This window comes from Clinocottus analis, unplaced genomic scaffold (assembly GCF_023055335.1).
Source record: "Clinocottus analis isolate CAN_PGR_092001 unplaced genomic scaffold, fCliAna1.0.p SCAF_59, whole genome shotgun sequence".
Classification (NCBI taxonomy): Eukaryota; Metazoa; Chordata; class Actinopteri; order Perciformes; family Cottidae; genus Clinocottus; species Clinocottus analis.
This window is the reverse complement of record NW_027176217.1, coordinates 132,921-155,460: the sequence shown is the minus strand read 5'-3', so window position 1 is coordinate 155,460 and position 22,540 is coordinate 132,921. Positions and strand designations below refer to the sequence as shown.

Below are 22,540 nucleotides of genomic sequence, written 5' to 3'. Positions count from 1 at the left end.
TTAACATGGTGGGAACACTGGTTTAACACGATGGGAACACTGGTTTAACACGATGGGAACACTGGTTTAACATGGTGGGAACACTGGTTTAACACGATGGGAACACTGGTTTAACACGGTGGGAACACTGGTTTAACATGGTGGGAACACTGGTTTAACATGGTGGGAACACTGGTTTAACATGGTGGGAACACTGGTTTAACATGGTGGGAACACTGGTTTAACACGATGGGAACACTGGTTTAACATGGTGGGAACACTGGTTTAAACAACTATTTTAAAGTGTGTTTATTGTTCCTTTATGTGTTGATGTAGTTCATTTGGCATGAAGATGCTAAACATGGAGTTTCTCTCTCTTTAGCATTCATTAGCATTCATTAGCATTATTAGAACCCTGTGGGTTGTTGGTTCTCCTCCCTGCGTCTCACCTGACATCATGTGCAGACTCCTGGACTGGATGTTGTCCTCAGCCGGGTCGTAGTCGAACACCGAGCCGGGGTTTGTGCGCCAAACACGCAGATCTGAGGACACACACACGTTGGTTCCTCTGGATTATAATCTATAACCTGATAATGGATTATAATCTATAAAGTAATTATGGATTATAATCTATAAAGTAATTATGGATTATAATCTATAACATGATAATGGATTATAATCTATAAAGTAATTATGGATTATAATCTATAACGTGATAATGGATTATAATCTATAATGTGATTATGGGTTATAATCTATAGCGAGATTATGGATTATAATCTATAACCGGATTATGGATTATAATCCATAACCTAATTATGGATTATAATCTATGTGATTATAGATTAGAATCTATAATGTGATTATGGATTATAATGTGATTATGGATTATAATCTATAACCTGATCATAGATTATAATCTCATCCATGAGGATCTTTGGAAAGAATGGCGGCCATTAAAAACACTGAGGGAGTTGTCTGGGTCCTCAAACACTCCTCTGTCTTTTATATTTAAGTTCCAGGTAAAGCCTGTGTTAAGCCCCTCCCCCAGCGTACAGGTGGTGTACACCTCTAAGTTCCAGGTAAAGCCCGTGTTAAGCCCCTCCCTGACGTACAGGTGGTGTACACCTTTAAGTTCCAGGTAAAGCCCGTGTTAAGCCCCTCCCTGGCGTACAGGTGGTGTACACCTTTAAGTTCCAGGTAAAGCCCGTGTTAAGCCCCTCCCCCAGCGTACAGGTGGTGTACACCTCTAAGTTCCAGGTAAAGCCTGTGTTAAGCCCCTCCCCCGGCGTACCGGTGGTGGTCTCCTGGTCGTGCTCGATGGCGCGCCTCCTCTCCATCTCCACCACGCGGCGCTGGATGCCGCGGTAGTTGATGTCGCTGAAGTCCTGCGTGTTCTTCTTCACGCGCTCCATCGTGGGGTCGGAGGCCGTGGCCGTGAAGCTGCCTTTGCTCTTCTCGAAGTCCTCGTGGTACCTCACCTGCACGACAACACGTCATGTAATGATGCACATGACGGTGCGTCCGTTGCTTTATAAAGAACTCATTTTATGTTGATTTATGTTTTACTCTGAGGCGTGATTATTATAATTAAATATGAACTTCACTGAGGAATGTTCGATTTGTTTCCAGTGAGACATTCATGACTTCATATGGTGACTTTACTGCTCAATAAATATATTATTATTCATATTGAAGTTATAAATAACTTCATATCGGTGTGGATTTTTCCGATTCTAAATTTAACAGTAGTTGCAGACACATAGTGAGCTAGCTAGCTGGAGCGCTCCAGCAGCGAGCTAGCGCTTTAACAGCACTCTAGCAGCGCTCTAGCAGTGCTCTAGTAGCGAGTTAGCGCTCTAGCAGTGCTCTACTAGCACTCTAGCAGTGAGCTAGCATAAGATGCTGCTCTGTTTGAGCTCAAGTAAACACTGAAAATTCAGCACAAAAATAAAAAGCGTCTCTTAGCGCTAGCTGCAGCAGCAACAACGGCGAATAAACCGCGGCGGCTTGTTTTATGATTAAATACTTTTTGGTTTCATTTAGTAGATGCGGCATGTAACGCATTTTACGATAACGCATCCTGCTCTGAATTTTTTAAAATTTCTATAAATGTTTAAAAAAACAATGATTTAGTCAGAAAGCCTAAAGATAACTGGACCTAAAGGGCCACCGTAGTTCTCTTGACACTCAGAAAGGGAGGGGGCTGTAAAGTTGTTGGTTGCAATCTCCAACTTCCCCACTAGATGTCACCCAGTCTCACACGCGGTCCCTTTCAGTGAGAACCCTGGAGCTCCAAATGCGAATTAATCCGCCGCAGAAAATAGTCCTTCAGAAATGCACTTTTCCTCCTGTTTGAGGGACTTTTCCTGCAGAACCTGCAGCTCAGTGAGGAAGCGTCTCTGGAGGAGAGGAACCAGACGCTGGAGTCTCACCCCAGAGATGTGGCGCTGGGTTTCCCTGACGCGCCTCATCTCAGGCGTGTCCAGGACGAAGGCGGCCTTACCCTGGACCTGCTTACGGAAACTGTCCGAGTACAGCACCTGGTGGTGACACACACACACACACACACACACACACACACACACACACACACACACACACACACACACACACACACACACACACACACACACACACACACACACACACTCAGTGAGCTTTAGACCTGAGCTCACTGCAGCTGTTAGCGGCACAAAGAGGCTGAGCTGAGGACACAGAGCCAGGAGGAGGAGGGGCATTACTGGGATGTCACACAGATGAAAATTAGAAGGAGATGAAACAAAAACACACGATTACGTTCCCAACGTTATCCAGTGGGAGGAAGAGGAGAAGGAGGAAGAGGAGGAGAAGGAGGAGGAGGAAGAGGAGAAAGAGGAGGAGATGTTAGCAGTGATGATGCACCACAGCTGCAGGGTTTAAACACATGAGCAGTGAATTAATACGATGACTAGAGGCAGTTAGGAAGGTTAACGTGTGGGAGGGGGGACACGTCTTCAGGAGAACATGAACATGTTCTGCAGGTTCTCAAAGTACCGAGCTAATGTTCTCCTGGTTCCGTTTGACTCGGGCCATCTCTGGAGTGAACACCACAGGGGTTCCCTTGGCTGAACTGTCCTTATACAACACCTACAGGACAGAAGCACAGAGCCAGTCAACACACAGAGGACACACACACACACACACTCACACACACACTCACTCACACAGACACACTCACACAGACACACACACTCACTCACACACTCACGATAGTTACAATGAATGTGATAGATTACATGAAGGGAATGAGTGTAAACATGAGACATTGGTCTTCATCATCATCATCCTCAGGGCTCTGGAACAGTGAACACTCAGCAGCAGTTTAGTTTGTCGTTAGCTGTGAAGAGGAACATGAGCTCCAGGACGGAAGAGAAGCCGGGGGTTAGAGAGCCACGTGGGACGCCAAGAGAGGAGGATGAAGAGTGGAGGATTAAAGATGGAGGGGAGGAAGAAACCACGAAACAAGAGAGGTCAAAGAGGTCAAAGAGGTCAGAGGGGCGATGGAGCTGCAGGGTTTAAACACATGAGCAGTGAATTAATACGATGACTAGAGGCAGTTAGGAAGGTTAACGTGGTGTGATGGGAGGGGGGACACGTCTTCAGGAGAACATGAACATGTTCTGCAGGTTCTCAAAGTACCGAGCTAATGTTCTCCTGGTTCCGTTTGACTCGGGCCATCTCTGGAGTGAACACCACAGGGGTTCCCTTGGCTGAACTGTCCTTATACAACACCTACAGGACAGAAGCACAGAGCCAGTCAACACACAGAGGACACACACACTCACACTCACACACACACACACACACACACACACACACACACACACACACACACACACACACACACTCACTCACTCACTCACTCACTCACTCACACACACACACACACACACACACACACACACACACACACACACACACACACACACACACACACACACACACACACACACACACACACACACACTCACACTATATGAATGTGACAGATTACATGAAGGGAATGACTGTAAACATGAGACATTGGTCTTCATCATCATCATCCTCAGGGCTCTGGAACAGTGAACACTCAGCAGCAGTTTAGTTTGTCGTTAGCTGTGAAGAGGAACATGAGCTCCAGGAGGGAAGAGAAGCCGAGGGTTAGAGAGCCACGTGGGACGCCAGGAGAGGAGGATGAAGAGTGGAGGATTAAAGATGGAGGGGAGGAAGAAACCACGAAAGAAGAGAGGTCAAAGAGGTCAAAGAGGTCAGAGGGGCGATGGGGCAAACAGGCGAGTGAAGGGGAGCACACGGGGATCTGCTACCGAGCTGATGTGCTTCTGGGTCTGCTTCACCCGCTGCACCTCGGGGAGGTCCGGGATGGCCGTGCCGCGACCCAGAGAGTCCTTATACTTGATCTGAACCAACAACCCGCCGGGGTTCAGACCAGAGAACAAAGAACATAGAGAACATGAGAGACAGCCAGGGAGACAGGAAGTGACAACACCACCGCACACATGACACAACGTCCTGAGGGAGGGGAGCAGGGGACTCCTCTGGTTGTATAGAAGTCTATGCTTCATGTGTTAAAGCTGCATTCTCTCTCCTGACCACCAGGGGGCGACTCCTCTGGTTGTATAGAAGTCTATGCTTCATGTGTTAAAGCTGCATTCTCTCTCCTGACCACCAGGGGGCGACTCCTCTGGTTGTATAGAAGTCTATGCTTCATGTGTTAAGGCTGCATTCTCTCTCCTGACCATTAGGGGGCGACTCCTCTGGTTGTATAGAAGTCTTAGACAGGTTTAAAAGGCTCGGGGTGGGGTTATGGTGCGTTTGAGGGGGATGAAGGGCGAGGAAGAGGAGCGTCACCGTGGAGACGTTGAGCTGGTTGCGTTTGACTCGCTCCATCTCGGGCGTCTCGGACACCGACGTGCCGTGTTCCACGCCCGCCGCTTTGTATTGGATCTTATGAACAGAGACACAACGACAGAGTCAACGACACGCACACACACTGAGGAGGTTAGTCTCCTTTGGAGGAGGGAAGGAGACACTGGAAGGTAAGGACACTGAGGAGGTTAGTCTGTCTCAACAGGATCCAGGAAATGGAAACTTTAGTTTAGGATGCTTTCGTGGAAATGAACAAGAATCTGGTCTTCAACGAAGGCTGGAGGAAAAAAGATATGACGTTCAGTTAAGATGGAGACGGAAACTAAGTCTAGAAACACGGGAGGAGAAGTGTTCAAGGCTGCGGCCGACAAGTCCAAAGGATCCTCGATGGAAAAGGTCACGAGGCCGAGGAAACGAGTTAAGGATAGGTCACGAGGAGTTAGGAAAGGAGAGACTCCTCTTTCACTGACTCTAGACTTCTTTTCTCACCAACACGCTGCAGAAGAATCACTGAAACTATAAACCTGTGAGAGAAATAAATGCTGCCGTCGCAAGGCATTGTGGGACGGCGTTATCTCCTCTCCTTTTGGTAAAGGAAGGTGCAGTGTTTCCTTGTTAAAGGAGATAGGAAAGGAAGCATTGAGGCGCCTTTCCTTCTGGAGGAAAAAGGACTTGTCGACCGCAGCCTTCGACTCTTTAGTGGGTCAGAGGGCGTGTTGAGGATGATTTTAAGGGGATCGTTTTAGGGTCGTTTCAGGGTCACTTCAAGGTCACAGCGGTTCCTCTACCGAGCTGATGTTCTTCTGGGTCTCTCTGACCCGCTTCACCTCGGGCAGGTCTGGGATGGACGTTCCTCGACCCACAGACTCCTTGTACTGAATCTGAACGTTACACAAACCACACAGAGACACGGTCAGACCGACAGGACGAGCTCACAGCTGCAGCGACGGGGTGATGGTTGGTGTTTAGAAGTCTATGCTTCATGTGTTAGAGCTGCATTCTCTCTCCTGACCACCAGGGGGAGACTCCTCTGGTTGTATAGAAGTCTATGCTTCATGTGTTAAAGCTGCATTCTCTCTCCTGACCACCAGGGGGAGACTCCTCTGGTTGTATAGAAGTCTATACTTCATGTGTTAAAGCTGCATTCTCTCTCCTGACCACCAGGGGGCGACTCCTCTGGTTGTATAGAAGTCTATACTTCATGTGTTAAGGCTGCATTATCTCTCCTGACCACCGGGGGGGGCGACTCCTCTGGTTGTATAGAAGTCTATGCTTCATGTGTTGAAGCTGCATTCTCTCTCCTGACCACCAGGGGGAGACTCCTCTGGTTGTATAGAAGTCTATGCTTCAGGTGTTGAAGCTGCATTCTCTCTCCTGACCACCAGGGGAAGACTCCTCTGTTTGTATAGAAGTCTATACTTTATGTGTTAAAGCTGCATTCTCTCTTCTGACCACCAGGGGGCGACTCCTCTGGTTGTATAGAAGTCTTCGACAGGTCTTAAAGGCTCATGGTGGGGGTTTCTGTGCGTTTGAGGGGGATGAAGGGCGAGGAAGAGGAGCGTCACCGTGGAGATGTTAAGCTGGTTGCGTTTGACTCGCTCCATCTCGGGCGTCTCGGACACCGACGTGCCGTGTTCCACGCCCGCCGCTTTGTATTGGATCTTATGAACAGAGACACAACGACAGAGTCAACGACACGCACACACACTGAGGAGGTTAGTCTCCTTTGGAGGAGGGAAGGAAACACTGGAAGGTAAGGACACTGAGATGAAAAGGAACTCCAGGGGGGAAAACCACTTATTCAAGGAACAATGGAGGGAATTTATGTTTCTGAGGAAAATCAAAATGAGGTCGACGACTGAGGCTGAAAAAAAGAAAGAAAAAGGAGTGACTTGTGAGTCTGTAGTCGTTAAGATGAAGGAGGGAAACCACAGGTTCACGTTCAGACCGGGAGGAGAGGTCAGAGGAGTGATTTTAAGGGTTTTAGGGTCGTTTCAGGGTCACTTCAAGGTCACAGCGGTTCCTCTACCGAGCTGATGTTCTTCTGGGTCTCTCTGACCCGCTTCACCTCGGGCAGGTCTGGGATGGACGTTCCTCGACCCACAGACTCCTTGTACTGAATCTGAACGTTACACAAACCACACAGAGACACGGTCAGACCGACAGGACGAGCTCACATTCATCCATTCATAACACTTCACCGCCGACAGGAACACGTTGTTAGTGACAACACATGTTTCTGAGGATTATGTTGCCAATAAACAGACAGAACATCACTTGTAATGATGAAAGATGAAAAAAGAAGCATCCTGCAGAGCCCTCAGAGTACACAAACCAAACCAAAAGTACACAATGTACCGCACGCCGCCAAATACTTTTACACCATTCAGTGTAAAACTGTTCAAGTAAAAACTTTTCTCTGAGACCTAAATCGTAAAAAAAAATTAGGAGAAAAAAAACCTTCAATTGTTTTGAGATTAAAGTTGTAAATTAACGATAAACCCTCTTGTGTCTTAATTTGTGTCTTTAATCCAGTGGTTCTCAAACTGTGGGGCGCACCGCTCTAGTGGTGAGCGACGGTACTACAGGTGGGGCGCAGTCTGATGGAGCGATCCGGTTTACTGGAAAGAGATTCATGTTTTCTTTAATCTATTATTTTATTGGATGGAGGAGTCACAACAAGTTATTTCAATAAAAATATATCATTTAGTTTAACATGTAGTGGGGCGTGACAACAAGTGTTTTTGAACCACAGCTTTAATCTCAGAAAATATCACGCAGGTTTTCTCTCTCGCAAATTATTGACTTCAAAGTCTCAGAGAATATTTAAGATATTTTAGAGTTTTTCCTTCTGAATTTTACCCCCTCCCTCTTTCACGGCTGTGGAGTTGATGTATTTTAACGACAATGGCCCCAATATGCTGCCCTATAAACTATTTATTATCTTCCAGTAATAAAATTGAAGGTAGATCTACTAATAAACATTTCCACAAACAACGCCACAAACTATTTAAAGCTTTGTGGGCTCCATGAAATCCTACAATCAGTGCAATATAAAAGTAAAACAATAAGCATGAGGGATTAAAGGAGGGAGCTGATTGGAGGAGGGATGAAGGAGGCGGGTCACTCGGTGGAGTACCGTGCTAATGTTGCGCTGGTTGAGTCTAACTCGCTCCATCTCCGGCGTCTCGGGCAGAGACGTCCCTCCTCCCAGATCCTCCTTGTACTGAATCTGAGAGCAGCACCAGAGGTTAGCCGGCTTCACCTCCAGGAAATACTCTGCGCTCATTTAGCATTCAGCATGAGGGACACACACCTTCTGGACGCTTCCACAACAACACAACACTGTAAACGAGTGTCTGCACACACACACAAGCGCCGCACTATCAAGTGTAACTACAAAGAGTCAGGTGTTAGTGGCATGAATTAAAATGCTTTAAAGACAGCTTGAGTTTGGTCCAGAGAGATAAAGGCTGCATGTCAGAGCTGGTTAGAGGAAAGAAAGTTAAAACCAGAACGTGTTGTTAGGAAACTCGCAGAGGGAGATGTGGTAGATACCAAGCTGAAATTCTTTGTATTCTCTTTAACGCGCAGTATTTCAGGAGTGTCCTGTATAGAAGACACTTTGCCCTTTAAGCTGTTATGGTCAATCTGGTACTGATGCTGCGGGAGAGAAACAAGAGTCAGAATGTTTCACGGAGAAAACATCGACGGCACAAAACACTTAACGTGCATCTGGATTCAAGTCGTGAGGAGACAAAGGAAACATGTACAGTCCTGAAGATGAGACTCTGCAGCAGAGACAGACACAGAACCTGGGACCTCCTTCCTGCCGCCCCGGTAGAACCAGAGCAACGCGTCTTCTCCTGCTTTGTACTTACAGTGCTGAAGTTCTTCTGGTTCTCTCGGACTCGCAGCATCTCCGGGGTGTCGAGCACGGGGACGTAGTGAGACATCGTCTTCTCCGCCTCCTCTTTGTACTTTTTCTGTTGCACGGAAATAACAACACGACATTTAAATGATGTGTTCAATTCAAAACAGAGTTTTAAAGTGCGGATTGTCTCCGGGCGATCGTTGAGGATCGGTCCACCTGGCTGATGATGTTCTTCATCTGCTGAGCGTGGATGATGTCCGGGGTGTCGATGACACTCGTGTAGCTGGCCCGGTCCAACTCAGCGGTGTGCTTGTACTTATTCTGAGGAGCAGAAGACGGTAAATATACCAGAACTACACATCGCTTCATGTGCTGCAATCTCTCTCCTGACCACCAGGGGGCGACTCCTCTGGTTGTATAGAAGTCTATGCTTCATGTGTTGAAGCTGCATTCTCTCTCCTGACCACCAGGGGGCGACTCCTCTGGTTGTATAGAAGTCTATGCTTCATGTGTTGAAGCTGCATTCTCTCTCCTGACCACCAGGGGGCGACTCCTCTGGTTGTATAGAAGTCTATGCTTCATGTGTTAAAGCTGCATTCTCTCTCCTGACCACCAGGGGGCGACTCCTCTGGTTGTATAGAAGTCTATGCTTCATGTGTTAAAGCTGCATTCTTTCTCCTGAACACCAGGGGGTGACTCCTCTGGTTGTATAGAAGTCTATGCTTCATGTGTTAAAGCTGCATTCTCTCTCCTGACCACCAGGGGGCGACTCCTCTGGTTGTATAGAAGTCTATGCTTCATGTGTTAAAGCTGCATTCTCTCTCCTGACTATAAGGGGACACCTCTGGTTGTATAGAAGACACGGTTGTGTCCCTGTAACAAATGCATTGAGCCCACAGGGTGAAACAGGAAGTGGTCTCACCTGACTGAGGATGTCCGTGGCGTTCTTCGCCCTCATGAAGTCCGGTGTGTCCGTGGCCAAAGCCAACATTCCTCTTCCTTTGATCTCCAGCTCCAGAGACTTCTTGTACTCTCTCTGCAAACATCAAACATCACAGGGACTCGAGTTAACTTCTGACGGCTGATGAGCGTTACTGGTGGGGGGGAGGGGGAGGGGCTGCAAAACCAAACACTTTGAGGGAATCGTGAAGAAAGACAGTTAGGAGAGATTAGGTCATCAGCAGATTGGGAAGCTCCACCCACAACTGAAAAAGACAGCAGTAGTTAAGGGAAGTGTGTTAACGCATTAAAAACAATGTGTTCACTCTATTATCTCACTTTATTTACAGAGATGAAACCAACATGCACTCAGAAAACCAACCTTCAAAAGATACGAGGGCATATCTCCAAAAAATAAACGTCTAAATTACAATGAATTAAAGTGAAAGTAAAGCTTTGATGCATCTGCAAACTCTGTGGGAACTTCTTGCATGCAAACTGTTGATGTGCTGGAATATAAATATGAAATATTGCACGTTTCTTCAGAACTAAAGCTAAATATGCTCTGAGTACATTTAAGGCTGACTTTATATTTAAATTAAGGGAACGTCAAAGTCTAGAAATCACAGAAGATGCTGGAAGATTAGTGACGTCACGAAGAGTCAAACCCGGCAGCAACTCTTTTTCAGTGATGATGATGATGATGATGATGTCGAAGCTGAGTTAAGGGGAGGGTTCAGCAGATGAGGGGGGGGGGCACTCGGGGGTCGAGAGCCGACGCCGTGTCCGCGGCTCTCGGGCGTCGTACCTCAGACAGGATGTGAGTTGCATTCCTGGCTCTCATAAACTCTGGAGTTTCCTCCACATCAGTGAGCCCTCTACCCTTCACTCCCTCCTCTAGATCCCTCCTGTACTCTTTCTACAGCACAAGAGCAGAGCCGTGCAGACAGACAGGCTGCAAGTCACCGAGCGCCTCCACCAATCACAGCGCAGGACGAGGACGCGGACGACGACATCGTCGTGAACATGAACGACGACATCGTTATGGACATGAACGATGTCATCGTTGTGAACGATGTCATCGCTGTGAACGATGACATCGTTGTGAACGATGACATTGTTGTGAACGATGACGTCATCCTGAACGTTGAGGATGGCGTCTCCTTAAAGGAGAACCAGTGAATCGTTTCTCAAGGAGATTTTATTTATTCTCTTATGGAGGGAAATCTGTCAAATTATATTTTTTTAATTTTTCACGGGAGGCGTCGGTGACTTCGGCAAGAATCCTGATAAACAACAACAACGTGAACCACAGTTTATCAGATAGAACATGGAAACAAAAACAACAACAACAACAAAACAATTTAACACAAGTTTCACCTTTTGAGTCACACAACTGTTTTTAACATGAAGCTGTGAGTCGTGTTCTGATGGTGAAGCTACAGACCTACATGTACACACACACACACAAGTAAACAAACCTACATGTACACACACACACAAGTAAACAAACCTACATGTACACACACACACACACACAAGTAAACAAACCTACATGCACACACACAAGTAAACAAACCTACATGTACACACACACACACACACACACAAGTAAACAAACCTACATGCACACACACAAGTAAACAAACCTACATGTACACACACATATATAAATTCAGACAATAAACAAACCAACATGTAAAGAGACACGTGTATACAACAAACAAACAAACCAACATGTAAACAGAAACACGTATAAACACAAACAAAGAGGCGGCGATGCGTTAATCAGAGTTTAGGTGTGAAGGGAACACTCAGTCTAGAAGCTCCTCGTGAGCTCAAAACAACAAACAAACACAACGCGTGTGAAGAGGGGAGGTGAAGAAGTCTTAGTGGATTACGAGGAGGAAGAGGAGGTGAGGAGGCGAGGAGACGAGGAGGAAGAGGAGGCGAGCGGGGTCTCGGCTCGCCGTCCTCTCAGTTACCTCGCTGGCTATTCTGGTGGCGTGCCTGACATGAACCATGGCGGGCGTGACCTCCAGCCCCGAGAGGTTCTTGCCCCTCATGTGCTCCTCAAAGTCCTTCTTATAGTCTTTCTATCGGCCGGAGAGATAAAGACAAGACACGGCTCAGCGGAGCGGCGTCACCCGACACCCTGCGGCCACGCCGCGCTGCGTTCAGGAGCCGCTTACTGAGCGCAGCGTCAACACAACAACAACAACAACAACAACCTGGAGACAGTTTCACAATCTAACGCTGTGAACACATGAACGCATACTGTACCTTCGCCTCAATGCATCCTGGGAGCACGGCTGAGCGTTTAAGACACGCAGTGCGTTATATTCTACATTTCACACAGCCTTCACGGTTTGGTGCATGTGCACATATCATGATGGCCGTCAGAGGACAGGTGTGTGAGGGTGAGCAGGTACCTGGCTCTGCATGTGCTGCGCCTCCTTAGCCGTCACATACGTGGGCGTCTCAAAGTCCAGCATGGCCTTCCCCTTCTCCTGCTCATACTTCTCCTTGTATTTCACCTGCACACACACACACACACACACACACACACACACACACACACACACTGAGGTCATTTTCTCCATACATCATTTCATAAATTCACCTTTTAAAGACAAAAGGTCTTCAGTGAAGCAGCGAAAACATGAAAACAAGAAACACAATAAACACTAGAAACACAATAAATACACAACAATAAATGTCTGAAACATTTTGTTACTATGCAGTAAAGTAAGAACTCCCGTAACACGTGTGTGTGTGGGCGGGGTGTAGTGTGTGTGTGTGTGTGTGTGTGTGTGTGTGTGTGTGTGTGTGTGTGTGTGTGTGTGTGTGTGTGGACCGGCTCCACTCACGCTGCTCTGCAGCTCCGTGGCCTCCTTGTGGTGCAGCTGCTCTGGCGTGTCAGCGATCACGTGGTAGTGACCTTTACTGTCCTCAAACTTCTTCTTGTAGACGTACTGCAGGTGAAGCCACACGCTCAGTTCCTCACAGAGAACCTCAGTTCCTCTCAGAGAGAACCTCAGTTCCTCTCAGAGAGAACCTCAGTTCCTCACAGAGAACCTCAGTTCCTCTCAGAGAACCTCAGTTCCTCTCAGAGAACCTCAGTTCCTCACAGAGAACCTCAGTTCCTCACAGAGAGAACCTCAGTTCCTCACAGAGAACCTCAGTTCCTCTCAGAGAACCTCAGTTCCTCACAGAGAACCTCAGTTCCTCTCAGAGAGAACCTCAGTTCCTCTCAGAGAGAACCTCATGAACAAAAGCTGCTGTTATCGTTGAGGGAACTACTGAGAGAACCAGGGCCGTTGTAGGTAAAGATATATATATTACATATATTATAGATTATATAGAGCCGGGACGAATATTCAGAGGAAGAAACTTTCAGATTTCAGAGAATATTCAAGAAAAAAATAACCAGAATTTCTTTAAATATTTTCTGGGAATATAAAATCCTAACACCAATCAGCAGATACGACGCGCCGCCACAACAGAAGGATTAAAGATGGAGGTTAAAATGAATCAATAATGAACTGATCTACTGCAGGAGATGAATCAAAGGGAAAGAAACCAAGGAACGCATGAGGAGGTCAAAGGTGAGGAGGGTCAAGGTCACTACCAGATGAGGTCACAGAGCAACGAACCCATGAGGTGAAGCATGTTAAATGAGGTCTGAACCCATGAGGTGAACCATGTTATAAGGTGACGGGGTCTGAACCCATGAGGTGAACCATGTTATAGTGGTGACGGGGTCTGAACCCATGAGGTGAACCATGTTATAAGGTGACGGGGTCTGAACCCATGAGGTGAACCATGTTATAGTGGTGACGGGGTCTGAACCCATGAGGTGAACCATGTTAATGTGGTGACGGGGTCTGAACCCCTGAAGTGAACCATGTTAATGTGGTGATGGGGTCTGAACCCATGAAGTGAACCATGTTATAGTGGTGATGGGGTCTGAACCCATGAGGTGAACCATGTTAAAGTGACGGGTTAGGAGCTCTTACGCTGCTGGACAGCTTGCTGGTGCTCAGGTTGTGCTGCATGGACAGAGACTCGGCCATGTCGGTCACGGGCTTGTGGAGCTTCTTCAGGTCGCCCTTGTACTTCACCTGCGCACACACACACACACACACACACACACACACACACACACACACACACACACAGTTATAGAGATAGCACAGCAGACTGTAACACTGGCAAATTATGTTATGATCACTAATATTAGGTTTCAGTGAGATTTCCATTGACAAAATGCTAACTAACTTGCTAGCTTCAATGCTAGCTTCTAAATGCCTCTTGAAAAGCTTGTAAAAAGGCTTCAGTCTCTCTCTGGACAGATAGTTATACCACAGGGGTAGAAACACAGTATCATGAGGAGAGGATTTAGGCAACAGAAGCATGTTTGTCAACACAAAAACAACAACATATCAGTACATATGAGCAGGAACACGCCCTGTTGTTTCCCTTTGCTTCTTTGTTACTCACATCACTCGCCAACACGTTGGCGTCCTTCAGCGTCTGGTAAATCTTACTGTTCTTCAGGTCGTACTGCGGCTTCTTTCCTTTCATCTCCTTGTCAAACTTCTCCTTGTACTTCAGCTATCAGGGGAAACATATACGTATATATGAGAGGGAGTTAGTACATGGAGGCTAGAAGCTACGGAAGCCCATGTGCGCCACAGAAAAAGTCATAATTATGACAAAAAAATAATATTATTAATTATGACTTCTTTTGTCATAATGATGACTTTTTTTGTGGCGGAGCTGAGCTTCCATAGGAACCAGAGGAAGTCACGACTTCATCCAACTGGAAACATTTACAGAACAACAAAATGCTTTTGGTGTTTTTTAAGTGTATAAAAAGGGACACACGCTTTGCAAATGTTGCGTAGCGGATAATGTTTTTATATTAACACTCAACTAAAGTTTGAATCCCTCGTTATACAAGAAAGAAACCTGGTGTCGTCCTCTGAATCTCAACATGCATCCGCTCATTTCCTCTTTTCATTCAGCAGCCACGACGCTCGTTAGTGGGAAGTTTGAGGTCCAAGAATACAACATATAACCAATACAATCAATACAATCAATACGATCAATACGATCAACACAATCAAGACAATCAACACAATCAATACAATCAATACAATCCATCACGTCCGGGCTTCTTCTCAATCAAACCGAGACTTGAAAGGTCACCTGAAAGCTTCTGCGTGTATATATACATATATATATATATATATATATATATATATATATATATATATATATATATATATATATATATATACGATCAAGAGGTCGGTCAGTGGTCGTGTTTCAGAGGAGAAGAGAAATCCTTCATCGGTAAACAAGAAGAAGAAAAAACCAGTGACCACTAGAGGAAAGCTCTTTGCTGCCCTCTAGTGGTCACTTGTGGTCAGGTTGAAACCAGCAGTTAAAAACGTGTTTTTTCTCCGTAGATTCAGGAAGTTTGGACATGCAGACAAAAGATCCCGGGGCTGGAATCGAACCTACGACCTCGTGGTTGTGTGGCGCGCGGCTCGACAACATGTGTTCTAGGGAATAATTGAATAAAATCCTTCCTTTTCCAAATAAATTCCAGACATTAGGAGAATGTTTTCCAGAGATTTAGTGTTTCACGTGAAGTCGTCGGCCTCATTATCTGAATTATTGTTGTTATTTGTTATGATGCAAATTCAGAAAAGGCATTAGTGTTCATGTGTTCACAACCTAATGTCGTCGCATGAGGAGAAAAAATGAACCAACACAACAAATAATGCAACGAGCCGCAGAGTCAGACAAAAGAACACAAGAGGTTGCACACAATGCTGAACTGCAGGAGAGAGAGAACAGAAGGATGAGAGGAGGTGGAGGGATGAGAGGAGGTGGAGGGATGAGAGGAGGTGGAGGTATGACAGGAGGTGGAGAGGCAGAGCGTGAACCGGCTTACATCACTCGTCATGGCACTCATTTTCTTAATGTGCCTCATCTGGAGGGTGTCGTAGGAGGAAGCTCCGTGATGGGAGGACTTTCCCTCCACCTACAAGCGCAGCGAGATGGAGGGATGAGAACACACAGACGCAGAGGAGGAGGAGGAGGAGGAGGAGGAAAGAGAGGAGGAAGAGGACAACGGAAAAGGAAAGGGTTAAGGATGGAGGAAGAGGACAGGAGGAAGAGGAAAGGAGGAAGAGGAAAGGGTTAAGGATGAAGGAAGAGGACAGGAGGAAGATGACAAGAGGAAGAGGAAAGGGTTAAGGATGGAGACACACAGTGATGATGATGAAGATGATGATGATGAGCAGTTAAACAGGTAAGTGTCTGGTCACATGGAGACGTGAGCAGCAGCTGCTTCATCGTCAGCCTGCAGGACGACGATGAAGCAGCTGCTGCAGTGTGGAGAGACGGCGACGCCCACAGGAGTCACTTCCTGTTGCGTGAACTAAAGGACGAAGACGGCGACGCCCACAGGAGTCACTTCCTGTTGCGTGAACTAAAGGACGAAGACGGCGACGCCCACAGGAGTCACTTCCTGTTGCGTGAACTAAAGGACGAAGACAGCGACGCCCACAGGAGACACTTCCTGTTGCGTGAACTAAAGGACGAAGAGGGCGACGCCCACAGGAGTCACTTCCTGTTGCGTGAACTAAAGGATGAAGACGGCGACGCCCACAGGAGACACTTCCTGTTGCGTGAACTAAAGGACGAAGACGGCGACGCCCACAGGAGACACTTCCTGTTGCGTGAACTAGAGGATGGAGAGGGTGCAGCAGCAGCCTGTCGGCTGATGATCAGGTGGATGTTCTCGATCAGGTGCAGCCTACCTGGCTGTTGAGCTTGGACACCTCTGTGGCCAGAGCGATGTCGGGCCGGTGCAGCAGAGAGCCTCCCCGGCTGGCCTGCTCGCGGGCTTTCTCCCTGTAGCCGACCTGAGGACACAAGGACACGAGGACACGAGGACACGAGGAGTCAACGAGGAGTTCCTCCTGTTGGACTGCAGCGCTGCTCGACTGCTCAAAGCTCAACGTCTCTCCTCGTCCCTCTTGGTGAGTTCTTAAGGTTCTATTAGGCTTTAGTGTGATTAAATGGACACGTTGTGTTTTACGATGTGTTCACTGTCACAACATAAAGATAACAGACAGTTATTCTGTACAAAAGCTTATTTTGCTCCTAACACAGAACTACAATAAACTTAAGATAAAAAATAAATAAATAAATAAATACACTTTATTTTTGAAATACATGTAAAAAAATATTTTTTTTAAATAAAAAATTTAAATAAAAAAAAAATAAAAAAAGTAAAAATAATAATTAAAAAAATTTAAAAAGTAAAAATAATTATACAAAAATTTAAATAATTAAATAACTTGAGTTTGCATGTGTGTGCAGCGTTGCGTCTTAATCACCTCACTGATGAGCTTGGCCGCTTGAGTCGCTTTCTTGATGTCGGGCCGGTCCGCCACGCTCGTGTAGTGGAGGTTGGCTTTGGCGTCTTTCTTGTAGGCGACCTGGAAGAGGACAGTTAAAAACATGGAAACCATCCTGAAGGAAGGAAACACGCAACATGTGAGGAGACGAGGAAACGAGGAGACGACTCACGCTGCTCTGGCTCTTGGCCACGCCCATGGCGTGCTGCACATCGGGGGGAGTGATCATGTTGTTGTAGATGGACTTTCCCTTCTCCTTCTCAAACTTGGCTTTGTACAATTTCTGTAGAGAAAAAGGAACGTCAGGGACGACACACAGGACACACACATTCTGACCAAGTTACATGACTTTTAAGCAAGTTTTCATGACTTTAAACCAAATGTTCATGATCAAACATTGTGTGAAATGTGTGTGTGAACAGTAAAAAGTGATCAAATGTAGTATTTAAACTAACAATGAGGATTCAAAGCATACAGTAAACCTTAAATGACTCAAATGAATGAGAGACAATAGTTTATTAAAAGAATAAACATTTATATAGATGCCTGTATGGATGCTGCTGATATGTTGAGCCTCTTTCTTTTAAAAGCAGATTCATTATTTATAACTAAATGAAGTCATGAACACATGAAAATAACACATTTACAGGACTTGAGGACTTCTCCAGGCCTGTAAATGACCCTTTGACCTCCAGGTCCAGGTGATCCACCATGAGCCTGAACCAGGAGGCGAGCGTCGTACCCCGCTGATCAGCTTGTTGATCTCCTTGCTGTGGGCGGTGTCGCGGGTCTCCTTCAGCGTGGTGAACGAGCCCGACTGCATGTCCTTCTTACTGGCCGCCTTGTACTTGCTCTGAGGACGAGGAGGAAAGCCATGAACACGTCTGCGCTCTGTAACGCGAGGCGCCGTCGACGTGTCGGCGTGAAGCTCACCTCCGACACCAGGCAGCGCACCGCCTGGGCGTGCAGGATCTGAGGCGTGTCGCTGACGGGGACGTAGTGGCCCTTCCCCTTCTCGTACTTCTCCCTGTACTTCACCTGAGAGCAGCGACACACAGCGTGAGCTCAGACACACACACACACACACACACACACACACACACACAGTGTCTTCATCACGGAGGAGGAACTCACCCCGCTGGCCAGCTCTGCGTTCTTCATGGCCAGCAGCGTCAGCTTGTCGTCCACCACGGGGATCACACAGCCCTTCATTATCTCTTTGTCGTACTTGTACTCCACCTGCAGGGGGAAAAGGTATTTATACATCGTTAGGACAGCATAGTACACACAATACACAGATACATAACATTTAGAAAGACGAAAGGTCAGCTCACGTCGCTCTGCTGCAGAGAGCTCTTGGCAGCGTTCAGGAAGTCCGGTCTGTCTGCCGTCCAGATCCACTTGTTCTTGGTGGCTTGATACTTCTTCCTGTAGTCCAGCTGCAACCAGGAGACAACAACGTCAGCACAGGTGTGGATATGTCATGAGTGTTCATTCTGAGGTGTATGAAGGTCATGAATGTTCATTCTGAGGTGTGTGAAGGTCATTGGTATGTATTCTGAGGTGTATGAAGGTCATTAGTATGTATTCTGAGGTGTATGAAGGTCATTAGTATGTATTCTGAGGTGTGTGAAGGTCATTGGTATGTATTCTGAGGTGTGTGAAGGTCATTAGTATGTATTCTGATGTGTGTGAAGGTCATTGGTATGTATTCTGAGGTGTGTGAAGGTCATTGGTATGTATTCTGAGGTGTATGAAGGTCATTGGTATGTATTCTGAGGTGTGTGGCGTCCCTCATGGACCCCTCATGGGCCCCTCATGGCCCCTCATGACTCACGTTGCTGATGTTCTTGTAGGCCTCCCTGGCGGCTCTGATCTCATGGGCCTCGGGGTCGATGTTGATCTGCGCTTTGCTCTTCTCGTACACTTCCCTGTACTTCAGCTGCAAGAAGCATGAAACACACGTCAGAGCCAGAAGCCCCAGAGCAGCGTCTGCAGGTCATGCAGCTGCGTCTTGAAGCCGCTCCTACGTTGCTGGTGATGTCCTTGACGCGCTTCATGTGCTGCTGGTGCGGCGTGTCGAAGGGCAGGGTGTAGCCCTTGGCCTTGGTCTTGTTGTGCTCCATCTTGTAGACGATCTGAGGGAGAGAGCATCGCCACACGGGTCAGGAGGAACTCAACCGCTTCGGCGTCAGCGTCTGCAGCCGGCGTGGAACTCACGTCCGTGATCTTCTTGCTGCGCTTGTGCGCCTCGTACTCGGGCGTGTCCAGCACCGAGGTGAACTTGTCCTTGGCGCGCTCATACTGCTGCCGGTACCGCCACTGGGGACGCAGACACGGGGAGTTAGCGTTAGTCACTGAAGTCATTTCATGTTTGTTCTCAAACCATCCAGGAAAAAGAGAGAAGGAGTCTCAACAAGAGACGCCGGACTGATCCAGAACGAGACAAAGTCCTCTGAGTTCTGTCTCCAAATATTAAACTGTTTTTCCATTTTCTTTTCCTTGGATAGTTCTGTTATCATAAAACTATGACTAACATTCATTATGTGAGCTTCACAAACTGTTTATTGTCAAGAGGCTCTATGAGCGCAGCTCCACAATAAACAATCTAGTAAAGTAAAGTATGATAAAAGATGTAATTTAATGTAATTTAATGAAAATATGGCAGACGAACAAACAGGAGTATGTAAATCATGACGATGCAGTGTGTAAAACAGGGGACGTGGTGCCGTGCAAACATGCTTCATGGAACATGCATCAACATGGAGGAGTCCATTTGTCCTGATGAAGATGAAGATGAAGATGAGGACGCGTCGTGTTTCCACCAGTCAGCTGTCAGAGGTGCGTCTGGACCTGACAGGTTCACTCAAGAGGAGCTCAACCACATCTACAGGACTTTTAACCACATTACAAGACTAATGGGATTAAATACTTTTCCCTATTTTATTGTCACGCCTGTGTTTTGGAAATATGCAAAGATAGTAAAAATAAAAAGGCAGAATAAGTTGGTGTGTAATATATATAATACATTGTATAATAAAACTTGTATACATTTATATATACATATAAACTGTTGTCGTGGTGGAACATGTATTTACATTTTCTCTTGCAGAGTGTTTTTAAAGTTGTGTCTCTGATCATTCACGCTGCTTCACACACTTTTAAACGCTTCTGTATTTATTTTAAAGGAAGTAAATATGAACCAGACGGTGACCGACGTGGAGGTCAACATATCTTCTGTCTGCACGTCAAGACGAGAGAAGAAGAACCGAGTGGTTTCACGCTTCAGCATCAACGTCTTCATGCTTTAAATCTCTTTTTCTGTTGAACGTCTAAAGCTCAGCGTCACGTAGGGATCAGGATTCACTGGTTATTATTTACAATAACTCTAAAAAAAGATTCAAAACTTTGTTTTTATCTAACAAACTATTGATTATTGTTGGCGTTGCACCTTTTTAGCCTAAGACCAACCAGACACGCACCCGTTCCAGCAGTTCTCTACATTCATACGCCTCCAATAACAACATGAAGCTCCTGCTTTAGCGGTTGGGTTGGTAAAGAGTGAAGGACCCGCTGCAGCGTGGACAGGAAGGAGGAACGTGAGGAAGTTAAAACCTTCAGGAGTGACAGGTGTGATGGAGGAGGAGGGGCTTGTACGGTGATGATGAACACAGAGAACACGTGACCGTGAGCACACGTGACCGTGAGCACACGTGACCGTGAGCTGCAGGTGGCCTCTGGTTACCTTGCTGCTCAGAGTGGTCTGGTAAAGCGCCGTGAGGATGTCGGGGCGGTGGAACTCAGTGCATCCGCTCTTTAGCAGATCCTTTGCTTTGGATATATACCTGGCCTGTGCACACAACGACACACACACACACACACACACACACACACACACACAAAGCATGCCAAAGTTGAGGACACTTGGAAAATAAAACAGCAGTGACACTGGGAGGACTGGAGAAGCTCCAGGGGTCCGAGCAGCTGTTTGTCCTCATCTGTGCCTTCAGGGGGACGGAGACAACACGACCATGAGACTATGAGACCATGAGACCATGAGACTGTGAGACCATGAGACTATGAGACTGTGAGACCATGAGACTATGAGACCATGAGACTATGAGACCATGAGACTGTGAGACCATGAGACTATGAGACTATGAGACCATGAGACTATGAGACCATGAGACTATGAGACCATGAGACTATGAGACCATGAGACCATGAGACTATGAGACCATGAGATCATGACTCTGGATGGCCTTCATCACCTGATAAGCTTCACTAAACCTTTTTAAAACCCAATAAGACTGAGTGATTGTTATTTAAAACTGTAAATCATAGCTTGTTTAATGAAAAACAAGCCTCAACCTGCTGTTTCTGGATGTATTGAACACCAGAAGTAATATTAGTCAAATTAAAATGTCCCAAATGTGCCCGATTGCAAATGTTGGAGTCCTCACCTGAATGTTCTCTGTTCTAAACTCTCTGTAACTTGTCATCTTCATTTACTCTTAACCAGTAACATTTTTACGTTTTAGAGGAAAAGCCCTAAAAATAGATGGGTTTCATCAAATTAAAGAGTGAATATTCGGCCCGCCAGATGTTTTCTAACCAAAATACTAACAATACTAATAAGACACAACCCCGTCCCACCATCGAGCGTCCCGTCGGCTCCCTGGTTGAAGGCGTCTCCCTGACGGCACAGATGAAGCAGCGTCCTGCTCACTCAAAGCGTCCCGCTGCCGCTTGAGTGGCGACCTAGAAGAGAACAAAAGACGCGCCGGCAGCGCCGTCATGCGACGACCTCATGCACGGTGCAGGAGGTCTGAGGAGGCCTGCGGGGGAGCAGGAGGAGGAGGCGGGCCGGGCGGTACCCGGCACAGAGGGAGGGTTACCTGGCTCATCTTGTGGTTCTCTCTGGCCAGGACGTATCTAGGGTCCTGGGTGGTTATGGTGAACTTATCCTTGGTTTTCTCATAAGAGGCTGTGTAGGATCTCTGCTCAGAACGTCACAAGGTCGTTAAACACAAACGTCCAGGAAGTACACGTGCACATGGCGAGAAAAGTACATTCACTCAAGTACTCAAAGTGTATTTACATGTTCTGCTACTTTGTATTTCTACTCTGCCACATGAGGTTCTTTTCACTGCTTAGGACACTTTATATATTTAAAGAAACACAATACATGTGATATGACGCAGTAGCAGCGTGTACTTCTTATCTACCACAGTACACAACAACACTTTTACGTGTCATGAAGTACTGTTAAACTGTGTATTTCTACTTCTACTGCAGTAAAGGATGCGAGTACTTCCTCCAGCGCTGAAACAAGTTGATACAAAGAACATTAGACACATTTTCATACACGAGGCATCATGGTTACCGAGAACAAGAG

General features: G+C 46.6%; 1 protein-coding gene across 10 annotated transcripts in view; it reads right to left on the bottom strand.

Moving 5' to 3' along the window:
- The window catches only part of neb (nebulin), a 65,338-nt gene that overhangs the window by 1,211 nt on the left and 41,587 nt on the right, over nt 1-22,540 (bottom strand). For 3 of the 10 annotated variants that reach the window (XM_068602106.1, XM_068602114.1, XM_068602107.1), the window contains 28 exons: nt 20,888-20,992; nt 19,363-19,464; nt 19,173-19,280; nt 18,980-19,084; nt 18,477-18,581; nt 18,277-18,381; nt 18,076-18,180; nt 17,885-17,995; nt 17,315-17,425; nt 17,122-17,223; nt 16,540-16,644; nt 15,669-15,758; nt 14,204-14,317; nt 13,720-13,824; nt 12,133-12,237; nt 9,684-9,797; nt 8,978-9,082; nt 8,769-8,873; nt 8,446-8,550; nt 6,453-6,548; nt 5,676-5,768; nt 4,870-4,965; nt 4,326-4,418; nt 3,661-3,753; nt 3,016-3,108; nt 2,415-2,522; nt 1,274-1,460; nt 429-521 (listed from right to left, as the gene is read on the bottom strand). In XM_068602106.1, the coding sequence (XP_068458207.1) occupies nt 429-521; nt 1,274-1,460; nt 2,415-2,522; nt 3,016-3,108; nt 3,661-3,753; nt 4,326-4,418; nt 4,870-4,965; nt 5,676-5,768; nt 6,453-6,548; nt 8,446-8,550; nt 8,769-8,873; nt 8,978-9,082; nt 9,684-9,797; nt 12,133-12,237; nt 13,720-13,824; nt 14,204-14,317; nt 15,669-15,758; nt 16,540-16,644; nt 17,122-17,223; nt 17,315-17,425; nt 17,885-17,995; nt 18,076-18,180; nt 18,277-18,381; nt 18,477-18,581; nt 18,980-19,084; nt 19,173-19,280; nt 19,363-19,464; nt 20,888-20,992 (2,959 nt within the window). Of the gene's footprint in view, nt 1-428; nt 522-1,273; nt 1,461-2,414; nt 2,523-3,015; nt 3,109-3,660; nt 3,754-4,325; nt 4,419-4,869; nt 4,966-5,675; nt 5,769-6,452; nt 6,549-6,916; nt 8,120-8,445; nt 8,551-8,768; nt 8,874-8,977; nt 9,083-9,683; nt 9,798-10,508; nt 10,620-11,685; nt 11,797-12,132; nt 12,238-13,719; nt 13,825-14,203; nt 14,318-15,668; nt 15,759-16,539; nt 16,645-17,121; nt 17,224-17,314; nt 17,426-17,884; nt 17,996-18,075; nt 18,181-18,276; nt 18,382-18,476; nt 18,582-18,979; nt 19,085-19,172; nt 19,281-19,362; nt 19,465-20,887; nt 20,993-22,040; nt 22,143-22,540 lie in introns of those variants that run through there. The other 7 variants (XM_068602116.1, XM_068602108.1, XM_068602110.1 and 4 more) reach the window with 7 other exon arrangements.